The 27,900-nt window shown below is 38.0% G+C and overlaps 1 protein-coding gene and 1 pseudogene across 1 annotated transcript; both read left to right on the top strand.

Moving 5' to 3' along the window:
* Positions 1–1,447: 1,447 nt before the first annotated feature.
* On the top strand, positions 1,448–19,791 carry LOC146887042 (uncharacterized; annotated as a pseudogene).
* Positions 19,792–24,707: 4,916 nt separating this feature from the next.
* On the top strand, positions 24,708–25,960 carry LOC114180323 (E3 ubiquitin protein ligase DRIP2-like). Its single transcript, XM_028066618.2, has 5 exons — positions 24,708–24,863; positions 25,138–25,217; positions 25,301–25,351; positions 25,450–25,516; positions 25,615–25,960. The coding sequence occupies exons 1-5, from the start codon at positions 24,759–24,761 to the stop codon at positions 25,720–25,722; spliced, it is 411 nt and encodes a 136-aa protein (XP_027922419.1). The 5' UTR covers positions 24,708–24,758; the 3' UTR covers positions 25,723–25,960.
* Positions 25,961–27,900: the final 1,940 nt, after the last annotated feature.

Below are 27,900 nucleotides of genomic sequence, written 5' to 3'. Positions count from 1 at the left end.
TTTGAAGTCATTTGAACGGTTGAATTGCAATTTCTGTTTCAGATTCGAAGTGGGTGATTGTCCATTTTCCATGTCTAGCTAAGTTTTTCGTATTGGTTCCTTGAAGAAACTGATTTGAAACCATGAGGTTGATGTTTTGCAGTGCACTCCAATTCCTAATTTCTCTTCATCCTATTCAATTTTGTAGCTTTGAATGAAATGGAATTTGTGATGCTTAATCATGAGTTTATGTTTTCCACAATTTCAGAATCCTTGTCATGCTTAGTGAGTTCGGGTTTTGGCCACAGTTGCTTAATCTGTGTGTGAGTGTGTGAAATTGAAAGAAGGATGTGTGCTATGCTTAATGGCGTAATGAAGCTGTGTTAATTTTCACATAGTTGATTAATTCAGATTTCATGAGAGTAAATTGGATAAGAGAATTGATTTAGTTACCTGTGATTGGTGGATTTTCAGTGGAATCAAGGAACCAGTACATTTTGAATTATGTGTTTAATTCAGTTTTGGTGTTTTTGTTAGAATTTAGCAAAGTTGAGTGAATCTGCCAAACCCCCCCTGTGTTTTATTGTTGTGTTCATCTGGAAAATTCGCTTTGAATGAAAATATTGGTCGTTGGGAGACGACTTGGTTCACTTTCATGTACTGCATTTAATATGTTTTAATTTGGTGGGGTACGACCTCTATCAAATTTGGCGCCGTTGCCGGGGACCAATCGTTTTGTTCAAAGTAAAATTTCCAATGTGTTTGTGTTTTGTGTTTTGGTCTGTGTGTGTAGTTCAAGTGTGGTTGAGTTGGTATATGTTCATTGTGATGTTAATGTTGTGTTAAGTTCAGTGCCTGTTTCCATTCCTGTGTGTTTCTGTGTAGTGTAGTGAATAGTGTCGCGGCGCGCATGAATAGTGTCAATTGTAGTAGTGAATAGTGTTTGAATAGTGTCCGAATCTGGCATTTAACTTCTGGATTTTTGTGTTGGTAGCTACGGAGCTTGTTTTGACTTGAAATTTTTTTCCCCCACTTCTAAGACGTTGAAGTTGATAGGAAAAATAGCTAGAGCAGTTGGTATGGTCTGAGTTAAGAGATTCAAAAAAATTTTGGATTGATTTTTAGTGAAACTTCAAAGGACCATAACTTTTGCTCTGGTTATCAGAATCACTATTATTTTATATGGATTTGGGGTAGAATTTGATTTCCCACCTTGTTGTAACCGGCTTCGCTGGTTTGCAAACTCAGAATCTCCAGAAAATGCCATTTTCTACATTTCAGCAATGTTTTTTGTGATTTTTCTTCATTTTTTCCACTTTTGAAAAATTGTTAAAAATACTTGTGCTTTGAGTTTTGATCTGATTTTTTTTGTGCTTCTGTTGACCACTCAAAGGAATATCCTACCAATTTTCAAGTCATTTGGAGGTCGTTTGAGTATACTTGTAGTTATACCCTTTGTTATGCCAATATCACTACAATTAGTGCTTTTTGGTGCATGACTAGGGGAAACCCAAGTGAATTACAACCATTTGACCCTGAGATTGATAGGACATTCCACAGAGGAAGTAGGCATCCTAGGAATCCATCTTTGCATGCTGAATATTCAGTGACATTTCCTGATTCTTCTGATTCTCATCACATTCCTGACACTCCTCATTCTTTGCATTCTGAGCATACTGTATATTCTGAGCATTTTCATACTGATAACATGGCTCAACCTCCTCCACCTCATGAGAGAACCATGAGTGAGCTCACTGCACCAGAGTTCACTTATGATAGTTTATGCATACAATACCCTGAGGAGGAGGTTCCATATGTGCTGAAAACTGGTTTGATACACTTGTTGCCAAAGTTTCATGGTCTTGCAGGTGAGGACCCGTGCAAACACTTGAAGCAGTTTCATGTCGTCTGTTCCACCATGAAGCCTGCAGATGTACAAGAGGACCATGTATACTTGAAGGCTTTCCCTCATTCTTTGGAGGGTAATGCGAAAGACTGGCTGTACTACCTAGCACCCAGGTCCATCACAAGCTGGGATGACCTGAAGAGATTGTTCCTTGCCAAGTTCTTTCCTGCTTCAAGGACAACAGCCATACGGAAGGAGATTTCTGGCATCAAGCAGCAATCTTGGGAGACCCTTTATGAGTACTGGGAGAGGTTCAAGAATCTTTGTTCAAGCTGTCCACACCATCAGATTTCTGAACATCTCCTCCTGCAATATTTTTATGAAGGCTTGCACCACATGGATCGAAATATGATTGATGCTGCAAGTGGTGGTGCCCTTGGTAACATAACCCCAGCTGCAGCCAGACAATTAATAGAGAACATGGCTTCAAATTCTCAACAATTTGGCACAAGGAGTGATGCCATAGTTGTTAGAGGTGTTCATGATGTAGGAGCAGCTGAGTACACGAAGAAGTTGGAGAGTAAGATTGATGCTCTTACCACACTGGTCAACCAACTTGCTTCCAATCAGAGAGCTCCAGCTGCAAGAGTTTGTGGCCTTTGTACATCTGTTGATCACTTTACAGACTCTTGCCCAGCATTGCAACAACAGGCTTCTTCTTCTACACCAGTGGATACCCCTCAGGCCTATGCAACAAATATTTTCAACAACAATAGGCCCCAACAGCAACAACAAAACCACCATGATTTGTCAACCAACAGATATAATCCAGGATGGAGGAATCACCCTAATTTGAGATGGGGAAACCAAGGTAACCAGCAGCCCCAACAATTTCAAAATGTGCAACCACCTCCACAACAAAGAGTTGCACCTGCACCACAAGCTGCTCCTGTTCCACCTGTACCCACACCAGCTCCTGCTGCAGCACCTGCACCTTCTTCTTCTACTTCATTGGAGGAGTTAGTAAGGATGATGACCCTTCAAAATATGCAATTTCAGCAGGAGACTAGGGCCTCAATCCAGAGTTTGACAAATCAAATGGGGCAGATGGCCACTCAACTAAACCAGGCACAGGCTCAGAATTCTGACAAGCTTCCATCACAGACGGTGGAAAATCCTAGGAATGTGAGTGCCATTACTTTGAGATTTGGGAAGAATATTGAAGTTCCCACTTCCGAGCCTACACCTCCAAAGGAAGCCGACCCTGCCACACTTTAGAGAAAGCATGATGCTCATGCAGCTGGTCCTTCCACATCTGGTGCGACTTCTACACCTTCCACCTCTACTGCTGCACCTTCCATACCTCTTCCTTTCCCTCCAAGAGCCATTCCAAGCAAAAAGATGGAAGAGGTTGACAGGGAGATCTTGGAAACTTTTAGGAAGGTTGAGGTGAACATACCTCTGTTGGATGCCATTAAACAGATTCCCAGATATGCAAAGTTCTTGAAGGAGCTATGCACGCACAAGAGGAGGCTAAAGGGAAACGAAAAGATCAGCATGGGCAGAAACGTGTCAGCATTGATAGGTAAATCTGTTCCTCAGATTCCTGAGAAGTGCAAGGACCCAGGTACATTTTGTGTACCTTGCATCATAGGTAACAGTAAATTTGAAAATGCAATGCTTGATCTTGGTGCTTCAATAAATGTTATGCCTCTATCTATTTTTAAATCTCTTTCTCTTGGACCCCTGCAACCTACGGGTGTGGTGATTCAGTTGGCAAATAGAAGTGTTGCCCACCCAGCAGGTTTGGTTGATGATGTTTTGGTTCGTGTTGGTGAATTGATTTTCCCTGCTGATTTTTACATTCTTGATATGGAAGAGGGATTTTCACATGGTTCTGCACCAATCATTTTAGGCAGACCATTTTTGAAAACTGCACGAACCAAAATTGATGTCCATGCAGGTACTTTGTCTATGGAGTTTGATGATATTGTTGTGCGATTCAACATTCTGGATGCCATGAAACATCCTTCTGAGGATCATTCTGTTTTTCACGTGGATATTATTGATGATGCTGTTGATGGATTGATTTCTGATTTCCACTCTTTGCATACATTAAAACATTCATCCGTGTCTGAGTTATCTGAATTTGCATGCATTGATGTTCTTGATTCTGATTCTGATTCTGATGATGCTCAATATGATGTGGATAATGTTGAATGTACAGAGTTTGACTCTCTGGATGTTGTACCTATTCACTTTGATGTTATACAATCAGGTTGCACTAACCATGTTGTAGGAAGTACATATGCATCTGATTGTTATGCTCAGGTACAAGCTGTGGAACCCATTTCTCCCTCCCTTCTGGTTCCTGATATTCAGCCAGCATCCAGTACTCCAGAGTTAAAACCACTGCCAGACAACCTCAAGTATGTCTACTTAGAGGAGGAGGACAAACTGCCTGTCATCATTTCCACCTCCCTCACTGCTGAACAAGAGCAGAGGTTGTTGCAAGTTCTTAAGAAGCATAAGAAGGCAATTGGATGGACATTGGCTGACATCCCTGGTATTAGCCCATCAACATGCATGCATAGGATATTGTTGGAAGATGGAGCAAAGCCAGTGAGACAGCCACAGAGGCGACTCAACCCTGTCATCTCGGATGTTGTAAAGAAGGAGGTGACCAAGCTTCTACAAGCTGGGATCATCTACCCCATTTCTGACAGTCAGTGGGTTAGCCCCATCCATGTTGTTCCAAAGAAGACTGGCCTCACTGTAGTCAAGAATGAAAAAGAGGAGCTAATTCCGACAAGAGTGCAAAACAGTTGGAGGGTTTGCATTGACTACAGAAGGCTAAATCAAGAAACCAGAAAAGACCACTTCCCCCTGCCTTTTATTGATCAGATGCTTGAGCGCTTGGCAGGTAAGTCCCATTATTGCTTTCTTGATGGGTTTTTTGGTTATTTTCAAATTCACATTGCACCTGAGGACCAAGAGAAAACCACATTCACCTGCCCCTTTGGCACTTTTGCCTATAGGAGGATGCCGTTTGGCCTATGCAATGCCCCTGGCACATTCCAGCGGTGCATGCTTAGCATTTTTAGCGATTTTCTTGAAAAATGCATAGAGGTGTTTATGGACGACTTTACTGTATATGGGTCCTCATTTGATGCATGTTTGGATAGTTTGGACAGATTTTTAAACAGGTGCATCCAATCTAACCTTGTTCTCAATTTTGAGAAATGTCATTTCGTGGTAGAACAAGGCATAGTATTGGGGCACATAATTTCAAAAAAGGGCATTGAAGTTGACCCTGCCAAGATCTCGATTATTTCACAATTGCCTTACCCCTCTTCTGTGCGAGAGGTTCGTTCTTTTCTTGGCCATGCAGGGTTTTACAGGCGCTTCATTCAAGACTTCGGTAAGAAGGCCCTCCCACTGTCCAACCTATTGCAAAAGGATGTTGACTTCATCTTTGATGAAGGATGCAAAGAGGCTTTTGATTGCCTCAAGAAGGCCCTGACCACAACTCCAATCATTCAGGCGCCCGACTAGACAGCCCCATTTGAGCTTATGTGTGATGCATCCAACTATGCACTAGGGGCTGTTCTAGCTCAAAGGATTGATAAGCAGCCGAGGGTAATCTACTATGCCTCCAGGACATTAGATGTTGCCCAATCAAATTACACCACAACAGAAAAAGAGCTCCTTGCGGTAGTTTTTGCACTTGAAAAGTTTCGATCTTATCTGCTTGGTTCTCCTGTTGTTGTGTTTACTGACCATGCAGCTCTTAAGTACCTGTTGAAGAAGGCAGAATCAAAACCTCGGCTGATAAGATGGATGCTCTGGCTCCAAGAATTTGATTTGGAGATCCGTGATAGGAGCGGAGCACAAAACCTGGTTGCAGACCACCTAAGCAGGATTGAGAGGTCTACTGATGACGCTTCACCGATCCGGGATGACTTTCCCGATGAAAGTTTGTTGACACTCTCTACTTCTTTCTCACCTTGGTTTGCTAACATTGTTAATTATCTTGCTGCTTCTGTTTTTCCTCCCCTAGCATCCAGAGCTCAATGTGATAAACTCAAGAGCGATGCTAGGTATTACATTTGGGATGACCCCTATCTATGGAAAATGTGCAGTGATCAGGTTACCAGGAGATGCATTCCGGACCATGAGATTGACTCGGTCCTCAAATTTTGTCATTCATCTGCACCTGGTGGTCACCTTGGCACACAAAGGACAGCTCGTAAGGTGCTAGATTGCGGATTTTATTGGCCCACCATCTTCAAAGATGCGTGGAGGATTTGTAGCACATGTGAGGAATGCCAACGAGCAGGAGAAGCCATTTCTTGGAGACAACAGATGCCTCAACAACCCATGCTATTTTGTGAGGTGTTTGATGTTTGGGGTATAGATTTCATGGGCCCTTTCCCTGTCTCTTTTGGTTTCACTTACATCTTACTTGCTGTTGATTATGTTTCAAAATGGGTGGAAGCCAAAGCCACTAGAACTAATGATGCTTGAGTTGTTGTGGACTTTGTTAGGTCTCACATATTTTGCAGGTTTGGAGTTCCTCGAGCTATTGTTAGTGACCAGGGCACCCATTTTTGCAACAGATCCTTGGGGGTTTTGCTTCAAAAGTATGGGGTTGTGCACAAACTTTCTACACCATATCACCCCCAAACTAATGGGCAAGCTGAGATCTCAAACAGAGAAATCAAGAGGATCTTGGAGAAGATTGTGCAGCCCAACAGGAAGGATTGGAGCAATAGACTTGAGGACGCTCTATGGGCTCACAGGACTGCTTACAAGGCACCTATAGGGATGTCTCCTTATCGGGTTGTCTTTGGTAAGCCATGCCACCTTCCAGTGGAGATAGAGCATCGAGCCTACTGGGCTGTCAAGTCATGCAACTTCTCTCTTGATCAAGCTGGGGAGGAAAGGAAGCTGCAGTTGAACGAGTTGGATGAGATCCGTTTGGAGGCATATCAGAACTCTATGTTCTACAAGGAGAAGACCAAGAGATTCCATGATAGCTCCATTGCTAGAAAGGAGTTTGTTGTTGGTCAGCAAGTTTTACTGTATAACTCCAGACTTGGACTCATAGGGGGTAAGTTGAGATCAAAGTGGATTGGTCCTTTTGTTGTCACTAATGTTTATCCTTATGGTGCAGTTGAAATCAAAAGCCAATCCACAGATAAGAGCTTCAAAGTGAATGGGCATCGTCTTAAGCCATTCCTCAGCAATCCTGCCTTGGTGGATACTGTTGTGGAGGAAACTTCCCTGCTTGACCCCACTGCTGTTTCACCATGATTCAGGGAGTTTTCTTTCCCTTTCTTCTTTACTTTTATTGCACTTGTCTAGGTCTGTCTGTCTGTTGTTGTTTCCGTTTGTTTGATTCCTTTTTGTTAATTTGTGTTAGTTAGTGTTATGTTTTTGCTTTCTGTTTGGAACACTCACTTCACTTTTGGAGGATGAGTTGTTGGTTATTCTGTGAACTGATATCCTTGCTTTGTCTTTGCATGTCAAGTTGCTTTTGGAATTGTTTTATCCTGTGTGAGAATTTGAGCCACTCTCTGTTCTTTGTTGTGTGATACCGCCTCTTGAATGCTTGCACAGTGGTCTTGGCTTGACTCTTTCTGATACTTTCCTGATACACATGCATGTTTGGATATGATTTAGGCAATTTTGTTTTGTGAGCCTATAGCCAGATGAGCCTACCTCGAACTATTTCTGTTGATACCCCTTTTTGAGCCTGCATACCCTTTCATTGTTCTACAGCTCATTACAAGCCCTTAGCCTGAAAAACCATGATTATTCCTACCTTAGGAAATTTTGGAGCTTTGGAATTGTTTTGGGAATGGGTGCTCAATTAAGTGTGGTTGTGCGCGCACTTGTTGTTGGTTGGTTCTTGGAATTGCTCATTTGCACACCAAAGTGGGATTTCAAAATTGTTGTTTCTCTGCATGTTCTTTGTATAAAAAAAAGAGAGAGAAAACAAAAAGAAAAGAAAAGAGAATAAAGAAAAGAAATAAAAAGTAGTTTGGATTTGAGCATTGTGTGAGAACCGAAGTTGGAAGTGTTGGTGTTTGGGATTACTTTCATGATTGATTGAGACTTATTCCCCATTGCTCCTCTATTTCCTTGGTTGCTTAGCTACTTATCCATATGTTCCACACCTTGTCCTCAGCCCCATTACAACCTTGAAAAGTCCTTCTGATCTTGACCTGCATGTGTTTCTGGTTTGGTTGTTCGTTCTAGAGGCTTGCCAAGTCTGTTTGATGTTTGTTTTTCAGGGGTGCTTTGAGAGTAAACAGTAGCCTAGAGATTTGAGTGATACAGTGCATATTTCGTGAGGTTATGTTGCTTTCAATTCTCCTTAAGCTGAACTGAGTACTTGACATGTTTTGAATTGCTTGGATGATGTTCATGGATACCTTGCAGCTTTGAATCCTTCTGTGTTAGATGTGTTTCCGTTTGTCATGTGTCTGTTTGTCTTGTGTCTTTTTGTCTCTCTTGTTATGTTTGTGATGTCCTTGCTTTGCTTTACTCTTTAATTTTGCCCAGGAGTGCAAAAGGGTAAGTGTGGTCGATTTTGATGAGTCATTATTTTCTTCTATTCCACTAGCCTTTGTGCACCCATTAGACAGTTGATTAATGCTTAATTGTTCATCATTAGAGTGTTTTTCATCTGTTGGGCTTTATTGGGCCACTGTTCCGAATTTGGACTAATTTCACATTATTTGGCCTAATTTTTGTTTTTAATTATTTTTAGGTATTTGGGTGAAGCAAATTTTGGAGCTTGGACATTAATATTTAGTTGAAGAGAATTTCCACATCATTGCGACATCATTTCCATGTCATTTCCACGTCAGCAAAGTCAATGGGTCAACATTTGAGGCACAGAGTGGCATTTTTGTAAATCTGAGTGGCAGAGTGACAGTTTTGTAATTATGAGTCGCAAGGGTGATATGACCACGAATTAGGTCTGCATGAAAGGAGGCCAGCCGCTCCTTCTTCCTCTCCACTCTCTAAAACCTCCATTTTTGTTGTTTTAAAGCTTTGGAAGGTGACCCATGGTGGCACACACGAATTTTTCACGTTTTCCATTGGTTTTTCACGTTTTACAAGTCTTGGACAACACATTGAAGTTGTATTAACGTTTTCTACCGTTTGGGTAGCATTTATATTGAAGCATTTTCGTTTTTGGTGGCTGTTTTTGTTGTTCTTCTCTTATTTCTTGCCCATTTCGTTTGCTGCACCATTTTAAGCTTTCAATATCAATTTGAAGTCATTTGAACGGTTGAATTGCAATTTCTGTTTCAAATTCGAAGTGGGTGATTGTCCATTTTCCATGTCTAGCTAAGTTTTTCGTATTGGTTCCTTGAAGAAACTGATTTGAAACCATGAGGTTGATGTTTTGCAGTGCACTCCAATTCCTAATTACTCTTCATCCTATTCAATTTCGTAGCTTTGAATGAAATGGAATTTGTGATGCTTAATCATGAGTTTATGTTTTCCACAATTTCAGAATCCTTGTCATGCTTAGTGAGTTCGGGTTTTGGCCACAGTTGCTTAATCTGTGTGTGAGTGTGTGAAATTGAAAGAAGGATGTGTGCTATGCTTAATGGCGTAATGAAGCTGTGTTAATTTTTACATAGTTGATTAATTCAGATTTCATGAGAGTAAATTGGATAAGAGAATTGATTTAGTTACCTGTGATTGGTGGATTTTCAGTGGAATCAAGGAACCAGTACATTTTGAATTCTGTGTTTAATTCAGTTTTGGTGTTTTTGTTAGAATTTAGCAAAGTTGAGTGAATCTGCCAAACCCCCCCTGTGTTTTATTGTTGTGTTCATCTGGAAAATTCGCTTTGAATGAAAATATTGGTCGTTGGGAGACGACTTGGTTCACTTTCATGTACTGCATTTAATATGTTTTAATTTGGTGGGGTACGACCTCTATCAACCATTCGATATGCAAGGCATGGAGCCTGCTAGCAGGTACATCTCCATCACAACTCACACACCCTCACGTTCGCAAGTCACCACACCACAAGACGGTCCACCCCCCACCTGCCATGAGCAAGCAAGAAAATGGAAACATCAAATGACGCAAAGTCTGCATCGCTAGGCATGAAAATAATTTTCCACAATATCCTAGGGACTAGCTTGCTAAGCTGCACCAAGGGTCAGTGACGATCGGGTGTTAAAAAGCTCAACAATTATGAAGAGGCTAAACGTGCCATGAGTAACATGTTAACGCACGTACCACGTGAGAGGGGAGGCCTTATCACGCTCCCTTTAAAACCAACCAGTGTAGAGTTGGTCGGCTCAATGAGCACTCCCCCCTATAAGAGGTTAATATGCAAAAGGCAAATTTGTACAAGTATATACTTTTTTTTAGTAGACATAAGTCCATATTTTGAGCTACACTCTGAATTTTGATGCGATTTTTTGTAGTAATTCTTAGAAAAATAGTATCTCCTTGTTCACCAAATTTCATGATTTTTCTAATAAGGGAACAATTTGTTTTATTTTTTTTAGTTCCTTTGTATGCGTAAAATCGAGAAAAATCGAAAAGCACATGTTGAGTCCGAATTTCGACCTCATGTTTTCAAGTCCACTACTTAACAACATAAGGAACCTCTCCACCAAATTTCATTCTGTTTGCCCATGGTATTGAAATTGACCAATTTTGACACCAATCTATCTAGTCGCGACACACTAACCAACTTGACAAAGTGCAAAATCCATCTAACTAAAAACTTTTGGGGACATTTAGAGGCCTTTCCAAGACCATATCTCAAAAACCACGAATTTCATTTTTTTTCACAAAATTCCCCACCAAGTATCTATCTAAGCCGTGCCACACCGACCAACTTGGCCATTTGCAAAACTCACCGAACTCAAAACTTTTGTGCATCAATACTTTTATGGCACTCATTGGGGGAATTTGTCAGCCATTCCAACCACCATATCTCTAAAACCACGAATTTCATTTTTCCCCAAAACTTCCCACCAAACCATCTAGTTAAGCCATCCCACACCACAAAACTTGGACAAGTGCAACACCCATCGAACTCAAAACTTTTGTGCACCAAGACTTTTATGACACTCATTTGGGGAGATATGGAGGGCATTACAAAAACCATATGTAAAAAATCACGAATTTCATTTTTTTCCAAAACTCCCAACTAAGCCATCTAGTTAAGCTGTCCCACACCGACCAACTTGGCCAAGTGCAAAACTCACAAAACTCAAAACTTTTGTGCACCAAGACTTTTATGGTACTCATTTGGGGACATTTGGAGGCCATCCCAACTACCATATCTCAAAAACCACGAATTTCATTTTTTTTCCAAAACTTCCCACCTAGCCATCTAGCTAAGCCGTGCTACATTGCCAAACTTGGCCAAGTGCAAATCCCACCGAACTCAAAACGTTTGTCCACCAAGACTTTTATGGTACTCATTTGGGGTATTAAGAGGCCTTTCCAACAACCAAATCTCAAAGACCACAAATTTCATTCTTTCCCAAAACTTCGCACTAACCCATCTAGTTAACCCGTGCCACACCGCTAAACTTGGCCAAATACAAAAATCTCCGAACTCAAAACTTTTGTGCACCAAGACTTTTATGGCACTCATTTGGGGCCATTTATAGGCCATCCCAACCACCATATCTCAAAAACCACAAATTTGATTTTTTCCCAAAACTCCCTACCAAGCCATTTGGCTAAGTCGTGCCACACCGACAAACTTGGCCAAGTGCAAAACCTACCGAACTCAACTTTTGTGCACGAAGACTTTTATGGCACTCATTTGGGGGTATTTGTAGGCCATCCCAACCACCATATCTCACAAACCACGAATTTAATTTTTTTCCCAAAACTCCCTACCAAGCCATTTGGCTAAGTTGTGCCACAACGACATACTTGACCAAGTGCAAAACCCACTGAACTCAAAACTTTTGTGCACCAAGACTTTTATGGCACTCATTTGGGGATATTTGGAGGCCTTTCAAACCACCATATTTCAAAAGCCATAAATTTCTTTTATTCCAAAGCACCACACCAAGCCATCTAGCTAAGTTGTGCCACGTCAACAAACTTGGCCAAGTGCAAATGTCATCGAACTCAAACATTTTCTGTACCAAGACTTTTATGGTACTCATTTGGGGATATTTGTTGGCCATCACAACCACCATATCTCAAAATCCACGAATTTAATTTTTTTCCTAAAACTTCCCACTAAGACATCTAGGTAAGTCATGCCACACCGCCAAACTTGGCCCAGTGAAAACCCATCGAACTCAAAACTTTTTTCACCAAGTCTTCTATAGCACTCATTTGGGGATATTTGTTGACCATCCCAACCACACCATATCTCAAAAACCACGAATTTCAGTTTTTCCTAAAACTCCCTACCAAGTCATTTGGCTAAGCCGTGCCACAACAACAAACTTGTCCAAGTGCAAAACCCACTGACCTAAACACTTTTGTGCACCAAGACTTTTATGGCACTCATTAGGGGACACTTGGAGGCCTTTCAAACCATCATATCTCAAAAACCACGAATTTCATTTTTTTCCAAAACACCCCACCAAGCCATCTAGCTAAGTCATGCTACACCGACAAACTTTGTCAAGTGCAAATCCCACCGAACTAAAAATTTTTGTGCCACAAGACTTTTATGGTACTCATTTGGGGACATTTGGAGGTCGTTCCAATAAGCAAATCTCAAAAACCACGAATTTAATTTTTTTCCTAAAACTTCCCACTAACACATTTAGGTAAGCCATGCCACACCATCAAACTTGACCAAGTGAAAACCCACCGAACTCAAAACTTTTTTTCACCAAGTCTTCTATGGCACTCATTTGGGGATATTTGTTGGCCATCCCATCCACACCATATCTCAAAAACCACGACTCTCGGTTTTTCCCAAAACTCCCTACCAAGTCATTTGGCTAAGCCTTGCCACAACAGCAAACTTGTCCATGTGCAAAACCCACTGAACTAAACACTTTTGTGCACCAAGACTTTTATGGCACTCATTAGGGGACATTTGGAGGCCTTTCAAACCATCATATCTCAAAAACCATGAATTTCATTTTTTCCAAAACACCCCACCAAGCCATCTAGCTAAGTCATGCTACACCGACAAACTTTGCCAAGTGCAAATCCCACCGAACTAAAAACTTTTGTACCCCAAGACTTTTATGGTACTTATTTGAGGACATTTGGAGGCCTTTCCAACAACCAAATCTCAAAAATAACGAATTTAATTTTTTCCAAAAACTTCCCACTAATCCATCTAGCTAAGTCATGCCACACTGCCAAACTTGGCCAAGTGCAAAACCCACCAAACTCAGAACTTTTTTTCACCAATACTTTTATGGCACTCATTTGGGGATATTTTTTGGCCATCCCAACCACTATATCTCAAAAACCATGAATTTCAAGTTTTCCCAAAACTCCCTACCAAGCTATTTGGCTAAGTCGTTCCACAACAACAAACTTGTTCAACTGCAAAACCCACTGAACTAAACAATTTTGTGCACCAAGACTTTTATGGCACTCATTTGGGGACACTTAGAGGCCTTTTAAACCACCATATCTCAAAAACCACAAATTTCGTTTTTTTCCAAAACACCCCACCAAGCCATCTAGCTAAGTCGTGCCACATCAACAAACTTGGCCAAGTGCAAATCCCACCGAACTCAAAACTTTTGTGCCCCAAGACTTTTATGGTACTCATTTAGGGACATTTGAAGGCCTTTCCAACAACAGAATCTCAAAAACCACGAATTTAATTTTTTTCCAAAACTTCCCTCTAACCCATCTAGTTAAGTCATGCCACACCGCCAAACTTGGACAAGTGCAAAACTCACCGATATGAGAACTTTTTTTCACCAAGACTTTTATGGCACTCATTTACGGATATTTTTAAGAATTTCGAAACACCATATCTCAAAAACCACGAATTTTTTTTTTTCCCGAAACTACCTACCAAGCCATTTGGCTAAGCTGTGCCACAACAACAAACTTGGCCAACTGCAAAACCCACTGAACTAAACACTTTTGTGCACCAAGACTTTTATGGCACTCATTAGGGGACATTTGGAGGCCTTTCAAACCATCATATCTCAAAAACCACGAATTTCATTTTTTCCAAAACACCCCACCAAGCCATCTAGCTAAGTCATGCTACACCGACAAACTTTGCCAAGTGCAAATCCACCGAACTAAAAACTTTTGTACCCCAAGACTTTTATGGTACTTATTTGGGGACATTTGGAGGCCTTTCCAACAACCAAATCTCAAAAACCACGAATTTAATTTTTTCCAAAAACTTCCCACTAATCCATCTAGCTAAGTCATGCCACACTGCCAAACTTGGCCAAGTGCAAAACCCACCAAACTCAGAACTTTTTTTCACCAATACTTTTATGGCACTCATTTGGGGATATTTTTTGGCCATCCCAACCACTATATCTCAAAAACCATGAATTTCAAGTTTTCCCAAAACTCCCTACCAAGCTATTTGGCTAAGCCGTTCAACAGCAACAAACTTGTTCAACTGCAAAACCCACTGAACTAAACAATTTTGTGCACCAAGACTTTTATGGCACTCATTTGGGGACACTTAGAGGCCTTTTAAACCACCATATCTCAAAAACCACAAATTTCGTTTTTTTCCAAAACACCCTACCAAGCCATCTAGCTAAGTCGTGCCACACCGACAAACTTGGCCAAGTGCAAATCCCACCGAACTCAAAACTTTTGTGCCCCAAGACTTTTATGGTACTCATTTAGGGACATTTGAAGGCCTTTCCAACAACAGAATCTCAAAAACCACGAATTTAATTTTTTTCCAAAACTTCCCTCTAACCCATCTAGTTAAGTCATGCCACACAGCCAAACTTGGACAAGTGCAAAACCCACCGATCTGAGAACTTTTTTTCACCAAGACTTTTATGGCACTCATTTAGGGATATTTTTAGGAATTCCCAAACACCATATCTCAAAAACCACGAATTTTTTTTTTCCCGAAACTCCCTACCAAGCCATTTGGCTAAGCTGTGCCACAACAACAAACTTGGCCAACTGCAAAACCCACTGAACTAAACACTTTTGTGCACCAAGACTTTTATGGCACTCATTAGGGGACATTTGGAGGCCTTTCAAACCATCATATCTCAAAAACCACGAATTTCATTTTTTCCAAAACACCCCACCAAGCCATCTAGCTAAGTCATTATACACCGACAAACTTTGCCAAGTGCAAATCCCACCGAACTAAAAACTTTTGTACCCCAAGACTTTTATGGTACTTATTTGGGGACATTTGGAGGCCTTTCCAACAACCAAATCTCAAAAACCACGAATTTAATTTTTTCCAAAAACTTCCCATTAATCCATCTAGCTAAGTCATGCCACACTGCCAAACTTGGCCAAGTGCAAAACCCACCAAACTCAGAACTTTTTTTCACCAATACTTTTATGGCACTCATTTGGGGATATTTTTTGGCCATCCCAACCACTATATCTCAAAAACCATGAATTTCAAGTTTTCCCAAAACTCCCTACCAAGCTATTTGGCTAAGTCGTTCCACAACAACAAACTTGTTCAACTGCAAAACCCACTGAACTAAACAATTTTGTGCACCAAGACTTTTATGGCACTCATTTGGGGACACTTAGAGGCCTTTTAAACCACCATATCTCAAAAACCACAAATTTCGTTTTTTTCCAAAACACCCCACCAAGCCATCTAGCTAAGTCGTGCCACATCGACAAACTTGGCCAAGTGCAAATCCCACCGAACTCAAAACTTTTGTGCCCCAAGACTTTTATGGTACTCATTTAGGGACATTTGAAGGCCTTTCCAACAACAGAATCTCAAAAACCACGAATTTAATTTTTTTCCAAAACTTCCCTCTAACCCATCTAGTTAAGTCATGCCACACCGCCAAACTTGGACAAGTGCAAAACTCACCGATATGAGAACTTTTTTTCACCAAGACTTTTATGGCACTCATTTAGGGATATTTTTAAGAATTTCGAAACACCATATCTCAAAAACCACGAATTTTTTTTTTCCCGAAACTCCCTACCAAGCCATTTGGCTAAGCTGTGCCACAACAACAAACTTGGCCAACTGCAAAACCCACTGAACTAAACACTTTTGTGCACCAAGACTTTTATGGCACTCATTAAGGGACATTTGGAGGCCTTTCAAACCATCATATCTCAAAAACCATGAATTTCATTTTTTTCCAAAACTTCCCACTAACCCATCTAGCTAAGCTATGCCACGCCGCCAAACTTGGCTAAGTGCAAAACCCACCGAACTCAAAACTTTTGTGCCCCAAGACTTTTATGGTACTCATTTGGGAACATTTGGAGGCCTTTTGCAACAACGAAATCTAAAAAACCACGAATTTAACTTTTTCCCAAAACTTCCCACTAACCCATCTAGCTAAGCCATGCGACATCGCCAAACTTGGCCAATTGCAAAACCCACCGAACGTAAAACTTTTTTTCACCAAGACTTCTATGGCACTCATTTGGGGATATTTGTAGGCCATCTGATGTGACCCCAACAAGCCCAAGCCCATATCAAGGCCCAATCACTAGAAGCATGATGAGAAAAATTCACATGGGCCTCTCACAAGATGACCAAGTCAATCATGGGCTTTTTACGTTATTCACATGAGCTAAAGAAATCTCTAAAATATGAGATGATGCATGAAGAAAGTAGTCTAGATTTAAATTGGGCCATTGTTTAGGCTTTGCTTTCAATAAAAGCTAGAATACTTTTTGGGATCAATTGGGCCGAGCCCAATTTGCTACCTTTGGCCGAGAATTGCTTGAGTGACTCTCCATTTGGATGCAAGCAAAGCATGAACTAAGCAAGGAGAATGTGATGGAAGCATGGTGCATGTGACTTGGGCAAGGAGAGTATGATATGCCACTTGGCATCATCAAGACTCATCTACTACATCACATGGTCTCCAATCAAGCTTCTTCTCCAAGCTACATTTGCATTTTATCTTTGTTTCATTTTCTCTTCGACCGGCCATGTGCCTATAAATAAAGAAAACGAAGAAGGGGTGATATTGATCTCAAAATCAAATCAAGGAAATACCAAAGGTATTTTATTTCTAGTCAATCTTATTCAAAAACCTTTGTTAGTCTCTACGTATAATTTTGGTTTTCTCTTCGACTTGTTTATATTTAGTTTTTTCTATCAACAATAAATGATAATAAAATATTTGGAGTATTTAAACTGGTTTACATAATATGTGTACACATTGTTCTTCCTCTACATTGAATATATAAACTTCCTGTTTACAAAATTCAATACATATTCATTTATTCACACAATAAGAGGTATACAAAATGTATCAAATTATATGAAAGTGATGATTATTTTCTAATGTCACTCTTAATCATTATGTTGTAGGAAGGACCAACAAAAGAGATGAACATTTCAAAATATTGCAGATGTTCAAAAGTTAATTTCTAGATGCTAATAGTTGAGCCTGAAGAGGTTCCATATATAATTTTCAATGCAACATACAAAGAATTGTTTGTAGAATCTGGAAAAGGGAATGCAGAATGTGATGCTTATCTTTAGGATGAAATGTGGGTTCAAAGGAGATCGAAGACAAACAAAGATGAAAGAAGATTGGTAAGAGCTACCATGGAATAGGTTAATGAAGAATAAGAGAAACATTTTGTTGATGATTTGTAAAATTTATTCTAGAAGAAGAAAGAAATTTTGAAAAAATGTAATTTTAACTTTTCAATGTAATACTACAATTTTATTCCCATGATAATTATCTTGTAAAGAAGAAAAATCAAGTGTCATTTTAATTTCTAATGCTTTATCTATTATGTTTTCTGTTTAGTTAATAAGTGTAATTTTAGTTTTTCAATAATTGGGTAACTTTTGTAAAATCATTATTCTATTTCCTTTTTTTTACTAGCTTTTGAATGGGTAAAAACCCTAGGGCGACTTTTATCAAATGATAGATACAGTCTATTTTTATTTTCATTTATACACTTACTAATAATATTTTTAAAATTCTACAACTCTGTTGCATATGTTTCCATCAAAGAAGTGTTAATAATAAAGTTTTGTAGAGTTGTTATTATACTATTTAATGTATTCCCTTGTTTCCTCATCCTTGCTATGACTCAAAGTTAGTAGCTTCTTTTATGTCGACAAAAAGAAATATAAAATATGAAATATTTAAAGTAGTTTAACCTTTCGAAATACGGTTTAAAACATAGAAAAACAAACTAAAAAAACAAATAAAAAACTATAAAAGAATTATGACATAAAAAAAAACCTCTTCTATATTCTATCATTTTAACACAATTCTACACAACTTACTTAACTTTTCTTTAAAACCTAACACCTGCACAAAACAAAGATCTTTCATCACAATCTTAGAGGGCTCACAAAATGGGCAAACCTTAGGGAAAATACTACCATGTATGAATGAACTTCAATAGGTAGAGCAGAGAAGCTATATAGCAAATCAACACTCAATGCCTATGTGGGGGGAAATCCCGCATTGAAAGAAATAAAACTTCAGCAAGGGTTTATAACCTTCAAGCCTCACTAAGAACAACAATCAACGTGCAAAGGCTACTGGTCCTTGGGGTTTCTTTTCTACTTAAAGGTTTTTGATTTTGACCTTTGTTAAACCTTTTACTTATAGATTTTTCTGAACTAGGTCTAAAATTTGTATTTAAATAAATTGTAAGGGATTTCTTTTTCTACATGGAGATCGTTGAATTTGACCTCTGCCAAATCTCTTTTATTTATAGATATTTCAGAACTAAACTAGACTTAAAATTTGTAGTTAAATATATCTTTCATTTTTTGAGATTTTAATATTTTTTATATATTTTTCAAATTTTATGAGATTTTCACTTATCTGCAAAATATAAATAAAATATTTATCCTTTTCAAAATTATTTAATAAATAGTTGATTATTTGAAAATAAAATAATAAAAATACCAATAAAAATAAAAATAAACAAAATAAAAACATGACAATGTCGATTAACATTTAGATTTGTTGCTAAAGACTTGTTACATAGTGATGTGAATACTAAAATTATAAATTAAAAATTATTATAGTATTTTTATATTGATTTGATGCATGCACTAGTGCAAAAATGGTATATTACAACAAGATATTACATCAGTTACACGAAAAATGATCTAGTACAGTGCCCGGTGGCATTTTTGAAATTTCTGCGAACTATATTACATCGGTTCCTCAACACATCTGATGTAATACCCATTTTTAAAAAAAAAATTAAAAAAAAAATAGGTTTTCTGCACAGAGCAGTTATACTACATCGGTTCCCACGTTTAACCGATGTAGTACGCATTATTTTTCTCAGCAGGGGTTTCCCCCTCATTTCTCCTTTTCGTCTTCGCGCTTTCTTCATTCTCTTTGCATTCTCTTCGCTCTTCGTTCCTAACCACCACACCACACCACAACAGCACCGCACGGCCACTGCCCCACACCAGCACCGCACGGCCACCGCACCACACCAGCACAGCACGGCCACCGCACCACACCAGCACCGCACGGCCACCGCACAACACCGCAGGTTCTCCTCGCGCGGCCGCTCCTCCATGCAACAACTCCTCCGCGCAGGCGCTCCACACCAGCACCGCACGGCCACCGCACAACACCGCAAGTTCTCCTCGCGCGGTCGCTCCTCCACGCAACCACTCCTCCGCGCAGGCGTCGAGCAGGCGCTCCTCCGCGCAGCCACTCCTCTCCTTCGCGCTCACCCTCTTCGCGCTGCCGCTCTTCGTTCAACGCAGCTACTCCTCCACCTTCGCGAATCGTGCCACCATTCACGGAGCCGTTCTCCGCTATTCGAACAACGACACCGCTGCTTTGGAGTTCCTCCGCCGTTAGTAATAGGGTTCACTTGTGTTGTTATTGTATTATTCGTATTGTTATTATGTGTAATCTTTTAAAGTCCAATTTGTTTTGTACTATTGTTAAACGAAGAAATCAATTAGTTTGATTATGTTGATATTAGTCCCAACATGTTCAAAATGACATCTTAATCTGAGCATTGAAGTAAGTGATATTGATCTAAGCTTGGAAAAAATTAAATTGATCTAAATCTGAAAGAAGTTAAATTCATAACGTTAATTCGTCCTCATCAAAATGCGCTACATCAATGTTTCACAAAAGTGAATTTGAAAGAAGTTTAAGGAAAGTCAAAATGCAGTACATCAATAATGAATTCTACATCAGAAATTCCAAAAAATAACTAAGACGTCTGTAGCTGCTATCATGGCCTCCTCCTAATATGTAATTTCATCCTAAACTACTGAGATGGTTCATTTGGTGTTAGTAGTGGTGCTGCTTGATTCTCCACTTCATTCCTTGGTGGTTGAGTTGTTTGAGTTTCAGCAGTTGTTGCATTCTCAGTAGTTGGTGCATTCTCAACCGTTGGTGCATTCTCAACAGTTTGGGCATCTAGTGCAGTCTCAACAGGTGTTGCAGTCTGCTCATCCACTACAAATCGGAGTTAATCAATTTCTCGTTGAACCACCAAAGTGCACGAAGTGATACAACACAATTGCCTCCAACGATTACAACCAGAGGTAAAGGAAGAAGATTGAGACCGTAACATACCTATATAATGGGATTGCAGGTAGAAGAAGATTGCAGCAACACCAATTGGGAATGGAGGAACAAGATTGTCAAAACTCAACAACTGCCCAAACATTCCTTACCAAAATCCTAGGTCACTTATTTATCCCCAAATATCTAATTACCATTAGCACATACACGTAACATACCCTAATACAAACCGTGCCACCTGTATAGTGCTCCATTAATGATTTAAACGACGTTACAAAAAAGGACCAAATAAAACACGAATTACAAAAATAAGGATCATTTTAAACATTGGGTAAAAATGATGACCATTTTAAACATTCTGTCAAAATGAGGACCATCCGCAACAAACACTACGAAAATAAGGACCAAAAAGGTATTTAAGCCTATATTATAAAAGGTAAAATTGGTAGTATGAGATGTGGACACAAAAAATAGAATCTTCTTTATATATTGTTATAGATATAGGAAATACACAACTATTTAAAAATCTTTAATAAAGAGGGTGAGAGATGATAGATTCAACTCCTTTCACCACAAAATAAACTATCATTTATTGATAAAAAAAATCATAATATTCATACAATAATTCTATATATATTATGTGAAAATTAACTTTATGTTTTCTTTTATGATAATAGTTATTGTGAGAGTAAATACTGCATGTTAAATAAAAGTTATGAACAAGAGGTTTTTGCATATGCGCGTAGAATTAAAAAAGAAAAAGCGGTATTTTGGAGATATGATAGGTAAGGTTTTACGGTATTTATTATATAATACATTAATTAAATAAATGCACATATTAATATTTTACACAAATAAATGAATAAATAACTTATGGTTATTTATGTTATATTTATTATTTTGGTGTAAAATATTTAGTGATAGTACTTAAATAATAAGTCGTGCCACACCACCAACTTGGCCATGCGCAAAATCCACCGAACTCAAAACTTTTGTGCACCAATACTTTTATGACACTCATTTGGGGGCATTTGTTGGCCATTCCAACCACCATATCTCAAAAACCACGAATTTCATTTTTTTCCAAAACTCCCCACCAAACCATCTAGTTAAGTTGTCCCACACCACCAAACTTGGCCAAGTGCAAAACCTCACCGAAATCAAAATTTTTTTTGCACCAAGACTTTATAACACTCATTTGGGGAGATATGGAGGGCATTACAACAACCATATGTCAAAAGCCACAAATTTCATTTTTTCCCTAAACTCCCCACTAAGCCTGATGTGATCCCAACAAGGCTTATAGCTTGGGTCAACGCCTAGGCCCAAATCATGCTTAAGGCCCAATACATGGCCCACATGCACCTTCAAGCCCAAGCCCATCAAGAGGCCCAATAACAAGGAGCATGCTCAGAAAGATCCAATTAGGCTTCATTCAAGATGGCCCAAACCCACATGGGCTTCTCATACTCTTCACATGGGCCAAAGAAGATGTGAAGATTTGAAGAGGTGTCTCAAAGAGCAATAAAATAGCAATAATATTGGCCCATTGTTTAGGCTTCGCTTTCTAGAATAATAAGTCAAACAATGAGTAGTTCAATTGATAAAATTGGGCTTGACTAAGCCCAATAGGAGATTTGGCCATGAGTTATCAAAAGAGCCAAGGTGGACTAAGTGGAAGTCAACACTTCTTCCTACACCTCATGGATCCAAAGCATCCAAGGGTTAGGAATGCTTCCTCCTTTTCCAAGGCATCATCCAATGGCCAAGATCAAGCCTCCTTCTCCAAGCTTGATCTAAGGGCCAAGATCAAGGCCCACTCCATCCAATAGCTCTCCTTTCTCATGTGTTAATGGCTTCATATAAAAGCCAAAATTTCACTCATTTGTAGACACTCTTGAAATTTTAAGCAATAGATGCAACTTGAGTTGAGAGCACTCCTCCCTCTATTGCCTTTGAGAGTCACCACTTTCTAGAGATTTCCTCTCTCTACCTCTAGCCACCTTCCCTAGGCTAGCATAGATTAGGAAATCCTATCACCTCTTTCACCTTCCATTGCTTGCAAGTGCCTTCCAACTTGCTTCCATTCCTTCATCCATTTCCGCTGCCCATGGAGCTCTTCATGCACCTTTGGAGCTCCACCAAAGCCATTTAGTTAAGTCGTCCCACACATACCAACTTGGCCAAGTGCAAAACCCACCAAACTCAAAACTTTTGTGCACCAAGACTTTTATGGTACTCATTTGGGAAATTTGGAGGCCATCCCAACCACCATATCTCAAAAACCACGAATTTCATTTTTTTTCCAAAACTCCCCACCAAGCCATCTAGCTAAGTCGTGCCACATTGCCAAACTTGGCCAAGTGCAAATCCCACCGAACTCAAAATGTTTGTGCACCAAGACTTTTATGGTACTCATTTGGGGACATTAAGAAGCCTTTCCAACAACCAAATCTCAAAATCCACGAATTTCATTCTTTCCCAAAACTTCGCACTAACCCATCTAGCTAAGCCATGCCACACCGCCAAACTTGGCCAAGTGCAAAAACCTCCGAACTTAAAACTTTTGTTCACCAAGACTTTTATGGCACTCATTTGGAGGCATTTGTAAGCCATCCCAACCACCATATCTCAAAAACCACGAATTTGATTTTTTCCCAAAACTCCCTACCAAGTCATTTGGCTAAGCGTTGCCACACCACACATACTTGACCAAGTGCAAAACCCACTAAACTCAAAACTTTTGTGCACCAAGACTTTTATGGCACTCATTTGGGGACATTTGCAGGCCTTTCAATCCACCATATGTCAAAAACCACGAATTTCTTTTATTCCAAAGCACCCCACCAAGCCATCTAGCTAAGTCGCCCCACGTCGACAAACTTGGTCGAGTGCAAATTCCACCGAACTCAAACATTTTTTGCACCAAGACTTTTATGGTACTCATTTGGGGATATTTGTTGCCCATCCCAACCACTATATCTCAAAAATCATAAATTTAATTTTTTTCCAAAATTTCCCACTAACCCATCTAGCTAAGCCATGCCACACCGCCAAACTTGGCCAAGTGAAAACTCACCGAACTCAAAATTTTTTTTCACCAAGACTTCTATGGCACTCACTTGGGGATATTTGTTGGCCATCCCAACCACCATATCTCAAAAACCACGAATTTCATTTTTCCCCAAAACTCCCTACCAAGCCATTTGGCTAAGCCGTGCCATAACAACAAACTTGTCCAAGTGCAAAACCCACTAAACTAAAAACTTTTGTGCACCAAGACTTTTATGACACTCATTTAGGGACATTTGGAGGCCTTTCAAACCACCATATCTCAATAACCACGAATTTCTTTTTTCCAAAACACTCCACCAAGCCATCTAGCTAAGTCGTGCCACACCAACAAACTTTGTTGACATCCCTAGTCCTCGTATGAGAGCATGTACACAATTTTCTATTTCTTTCTCTTCCTTCCCATCAGAAGTGAAAACCAAGAGGAAACTTAAAGTGCTCTAGGAAGACCATATACCAAATTTCATTTATTGTTCCCAATGACCAATCTTAGTATGCTTCTGCATTTAATTCTTTGAGGTATTGACAACTACTTAATTAACTATAGGGTTAACGGTAGGGTTTATTTCTCGTTTACGTTTTCTTAATCTAACATATAATATATAAATGAGTGCAAATTCCATCGTACAAACTGATCTCATAGGATTAAGTTAAAATAAAGTGGCTTCTTGTTTTTCTATTTTCATGTTTCTATATATTCTAAAATCACTTAGAAGATATCTCCTTAGGTGTTATAAGAGGAAGTTGTCAAAATATCATTATCCGCTGAAGATATGTAGGTAAAGTTTTATGATATTTCTTATATAATACATTAATTAAATCAATGCATATATTAATATTTTACAAAAATAAATGAATAAATAAATTATAGTTACTTATGTTATATTTATTATTTTGGTGTAAAATATTTAATGATAGTACATAAATAATACAACAATATTAATTAATATATTACGTTAATAATATTAATGACTTATTAATGACATTATTTAATAATTAAATGTATGTATTAATTACTTTTTATTTTATATCCTTTTGAAACGAAATTGACTAAAAGACATTATATTAATCCTCGTTCAATGAATTACTCAAATGCTCTCTTTTTTACATTTATATAAAGGGGACACTTATAGAGTTTCTCATCACACTTATCGTATCTTAGAGAATGACAAGAGGTATTTTTAGTTGTCCATGAATATTTAGAGCTTAGAGAAATGGGCAGCATGGAGAAAGATGAAGAGGAGGAAGATGCAGACATAAAGTTCTCAAAGAGAGTGATGATATTGATCTCAAAATCAAATCAAGGAAGTATACCAAAGGTATCCTATATATATATAACCATTTGATTCATTAGATCCACAACGTTTTTTTTATTATATTGTTGTGCTTTATTTAGTTATTCAAATTACAGAGGCATTTCGTGTGCATCCTTTTAGTGATACATATATTAAGTACTATTTCACAATTATTTTCTAAAATATATGTAAATCGGGATTATCTTCATAAAACATGTCAAAGTAATGATATATGGACTTAGGTATTCATATATGATCAAATCTTTGGCTCCACACTCATTCTACTTTTGTAACACAGTCTTCTGTCATCGATGCTGAGCGTGAGAGCAGCAAAGAGTTTGGTCCAATTTGGTTCTTCTTGATTGGTGCAGAAGAGAAGTGAGATTACGTTTGATGGGCATTTTAACATTCATAATCATATTCATTTTTTCAATCTCTAACCTTTGAATTTCCGTATACAGCAAAGGAATTGTACCATTGTCACAACTATCTTCTTGCTTTCTACGGCTCAAGTGAGTTTTATGTTCCTATTTTCTTGAGTTTTTTTTTCGTTGGTTGGTTTTTTTGTATAACTGATAACTTGTACTAATGAATCTTGAAAGCATTACAGGGATGGCAGTGTAACTGTTTCCTTTATTAAAAGGCATACCGTGAGAAGAAGCTGTAGTGAAACTGAGGTAAATTTGTTGTCTCTTTTTGCTAAAGTTAACACATTAGTGAAACGATGTTAGGTAATTTTGAGAGGCTAATTAATTTTTGTGGTTTACACTTTCAGGTGGAGATAAGATTACAAGGGAGGCCAGTTTTATCTTCATGGAAACTGAACAGCTTAGTAGAAATGTGGGTGCAAACATTGCCAAAGAATGAGACTCTTGTTGTTTAGGTTTTGTTTAAAGAATGTATGCAGAATGAACTTTTTTATCTTTTGGATGAAATGCGAATTCAAAGAAAAGTGCAGAGGACTTTATGATGGAAAGGATTAAAGGATAATAAGACAAACATCGATGATTTGTAAATGTAATTGTGATCTTAACTTTTCAATGTAATACTATATTTCATACTAGTTATTATATATGTAAGAAGAAGAAAATGTAAGAGTGATTTCAGTTTCTTTTATTAACAAAAAGGAATAAAATAAATAAAGCAAGACACTTGGAATTTCAGTACCAAACGTGATGTTTTCTTTTATTTTTACAGCAAAACAACAAAATATCATGATAATTCATAAAACTCTATTTCTCAATATCTTATTTTGTATCTTAAGCTAAGCAGGTTTGTTTTGTATACAAATAGCACCATTCAATACATGATAAGTGTCAATTTCAAATGGAAAATTTACTTATTCTTGACACTTATTATGTAAAAAGATAAAAGCTAGGAAATAGTTTATTTATTCATGGTAATAAACACACAAAAAGAGGTAAAAATGGACATTATCACTAGACATAGAATTTTTATTATTTTAGTTTAGGCTTGTCTACAACAAAATCGAGGCATGTTACAAACGATGTGAGTGTGAGAGACGGAAATAGGAATATATTGTTGGATGTCCTTACTTTGAATGGAATCCTGAAACCTAATCTCGTTGACGTTTTTATCTTATATTTTCTCAATTTCTAATTATATTTTACATCTTAATTTTACAATTATTTTTTCTTTAAACCACAAATGTTTTGGTATTCTTACCCTTTATCAATAACAAATTAATTAATTTAAACCACATTAGTCCATTTGGGATACAATATCTGGAGTTGTCTACTATAATACTTGTACGATTTGGTACAATTGGCAACCACGTAATAGAGATTGTGCAAAATGTTGGGAATCCAAGTGGGAGTCTAAGTCCCACATTGAGTAAAAATAAGAAAGTTGAGCACCATATAAGGATCAAGGCCCATAAACGCATCATGGCTTTAAGGTTTTGGGTTGAGAGTGGTGTCAATGTCTTTTGTGATTGGACTCAGGTCTCATTGGTGTTGTATCTCTCTAGTGAAACCTCCTCTGTAAACCTAACACAAAATATATAATACACTAATAGTTGTATTTGGATTTTGGATGATTCTAGGTTTGATAAAATATTTTGTGTTGTTTCTATCTCAATTTGTGTAGGTTTAAAATGTAGGAAGAAAAAAAACAAAAAAAAATTATTTAAAAAAACACCTACATTAGACTTCGGTTATGCCAAAACTGAAAAATAAAGAGGGTACTTTTGGTAAAAACCAAAGCCTAATACCTTTTTAAATTTAAAATTATTTAATTTTAAGGGTATTTAGTCTTGGTTTTGGTCATAACTGAGCCAAATATCCTTTTTAATTAAACAATTTTTTAAATAAAAAACCACCATTTTTTACTTTGTTAAGGTATGTTTTGGTTGTTGAACCGAAGCAAAATTATTAAAGGAATCGGTGCCAAAACGCTTTCCTACACTGGTGGGGATCTCACGCAAGATAACATCCAGACATCAGTCTTTGCCAACCACGTCACCTAATTAAAATTTATCATGGACTTAAAATTTAATTAAACCTAAATTATGGTTATTTATGTTATATTTATTATTTGTGTTTGATATATTTAATGAAATGTGAAATATAACATATATATTAACTTATTGCATTAATGAAATTATTTATTAATTAAATGAATACATTAATTACTTATTTTCTTTACAAGAAAATTTTTAAATAATGATCAATTTTAATCACAAAAATATGTTTAGAGACCAATTTAGATATCACTTTCCTAATTAGAGACGAATTTAAAGACTAATTTCTTTGGTAGTCAACACTTTGGCTAGTAATCACTGCAGTAAAATGTTTCATTAAAAACCAATTTTACTGACAAAAAGTTGTTAGTCACTATATTGACTAACTTAGATACAAATTTATAAAATCAAAAATTATTGGTTAATAAACTAGTCACTATTATGAATAAAAAATTCTAATTAGTTTCTAAATTGGTTTCTAAAATTTAGCTACCAAAGGAAATCGGTCACAAAATATTAACTATCAAGGTTTTTTTTTTATCAAAGGATTTGGTTTCTAAATTGGTCTCTAATTAATTA

Source organism: Vigna unguiculata, chromosome 4 (genome assembly GCF_037176805.1).
Source record: "Vigna unguiculata cultivar grain cowpea cultivar isolate G323 ecotype 2 chromosome 4, ASM3717680v1, whole genome shotgun sequence".
Classification (NCBI taxonomy): domain Eukaryota; kingdom Viridiplantae; phylum Streptophyta; class Magnoliopsida; order Fabales; family Fabaceae; genus Vigna; species Vigna unguiculata.
This window is presented reverse-complemented; position numbering and strand designations above follow the sequence as displayed.

What these genes read in the sequence shown, in the direction of transcription:
- LOC114180323 (XM_028066618.2), top strand. Translation starts at nt 24,759, where the DNA reads ATGGGCAGCATGGAGAAAGATGAAGAGGAGGAAGATGCAGACATAAAG. An exon ending in TTGATTGGTGCAGAAGAGAA is followed by an intron (nt 25,218 to 25,300) that starts GTGAGATTACGT and finishes TTCCGTATACAG; the next exon opens with CAAAGGAATTGTACCATTGT. An exon ending in TCTTGCTTTCTACGGCTCAA is followed by an intron (nt 25,352 to 25,449) that starts GTGAGTTTTATG and finishes AAAGCATTACAG; the next exon opens with GGATGGCAGTGTAACTGTTT.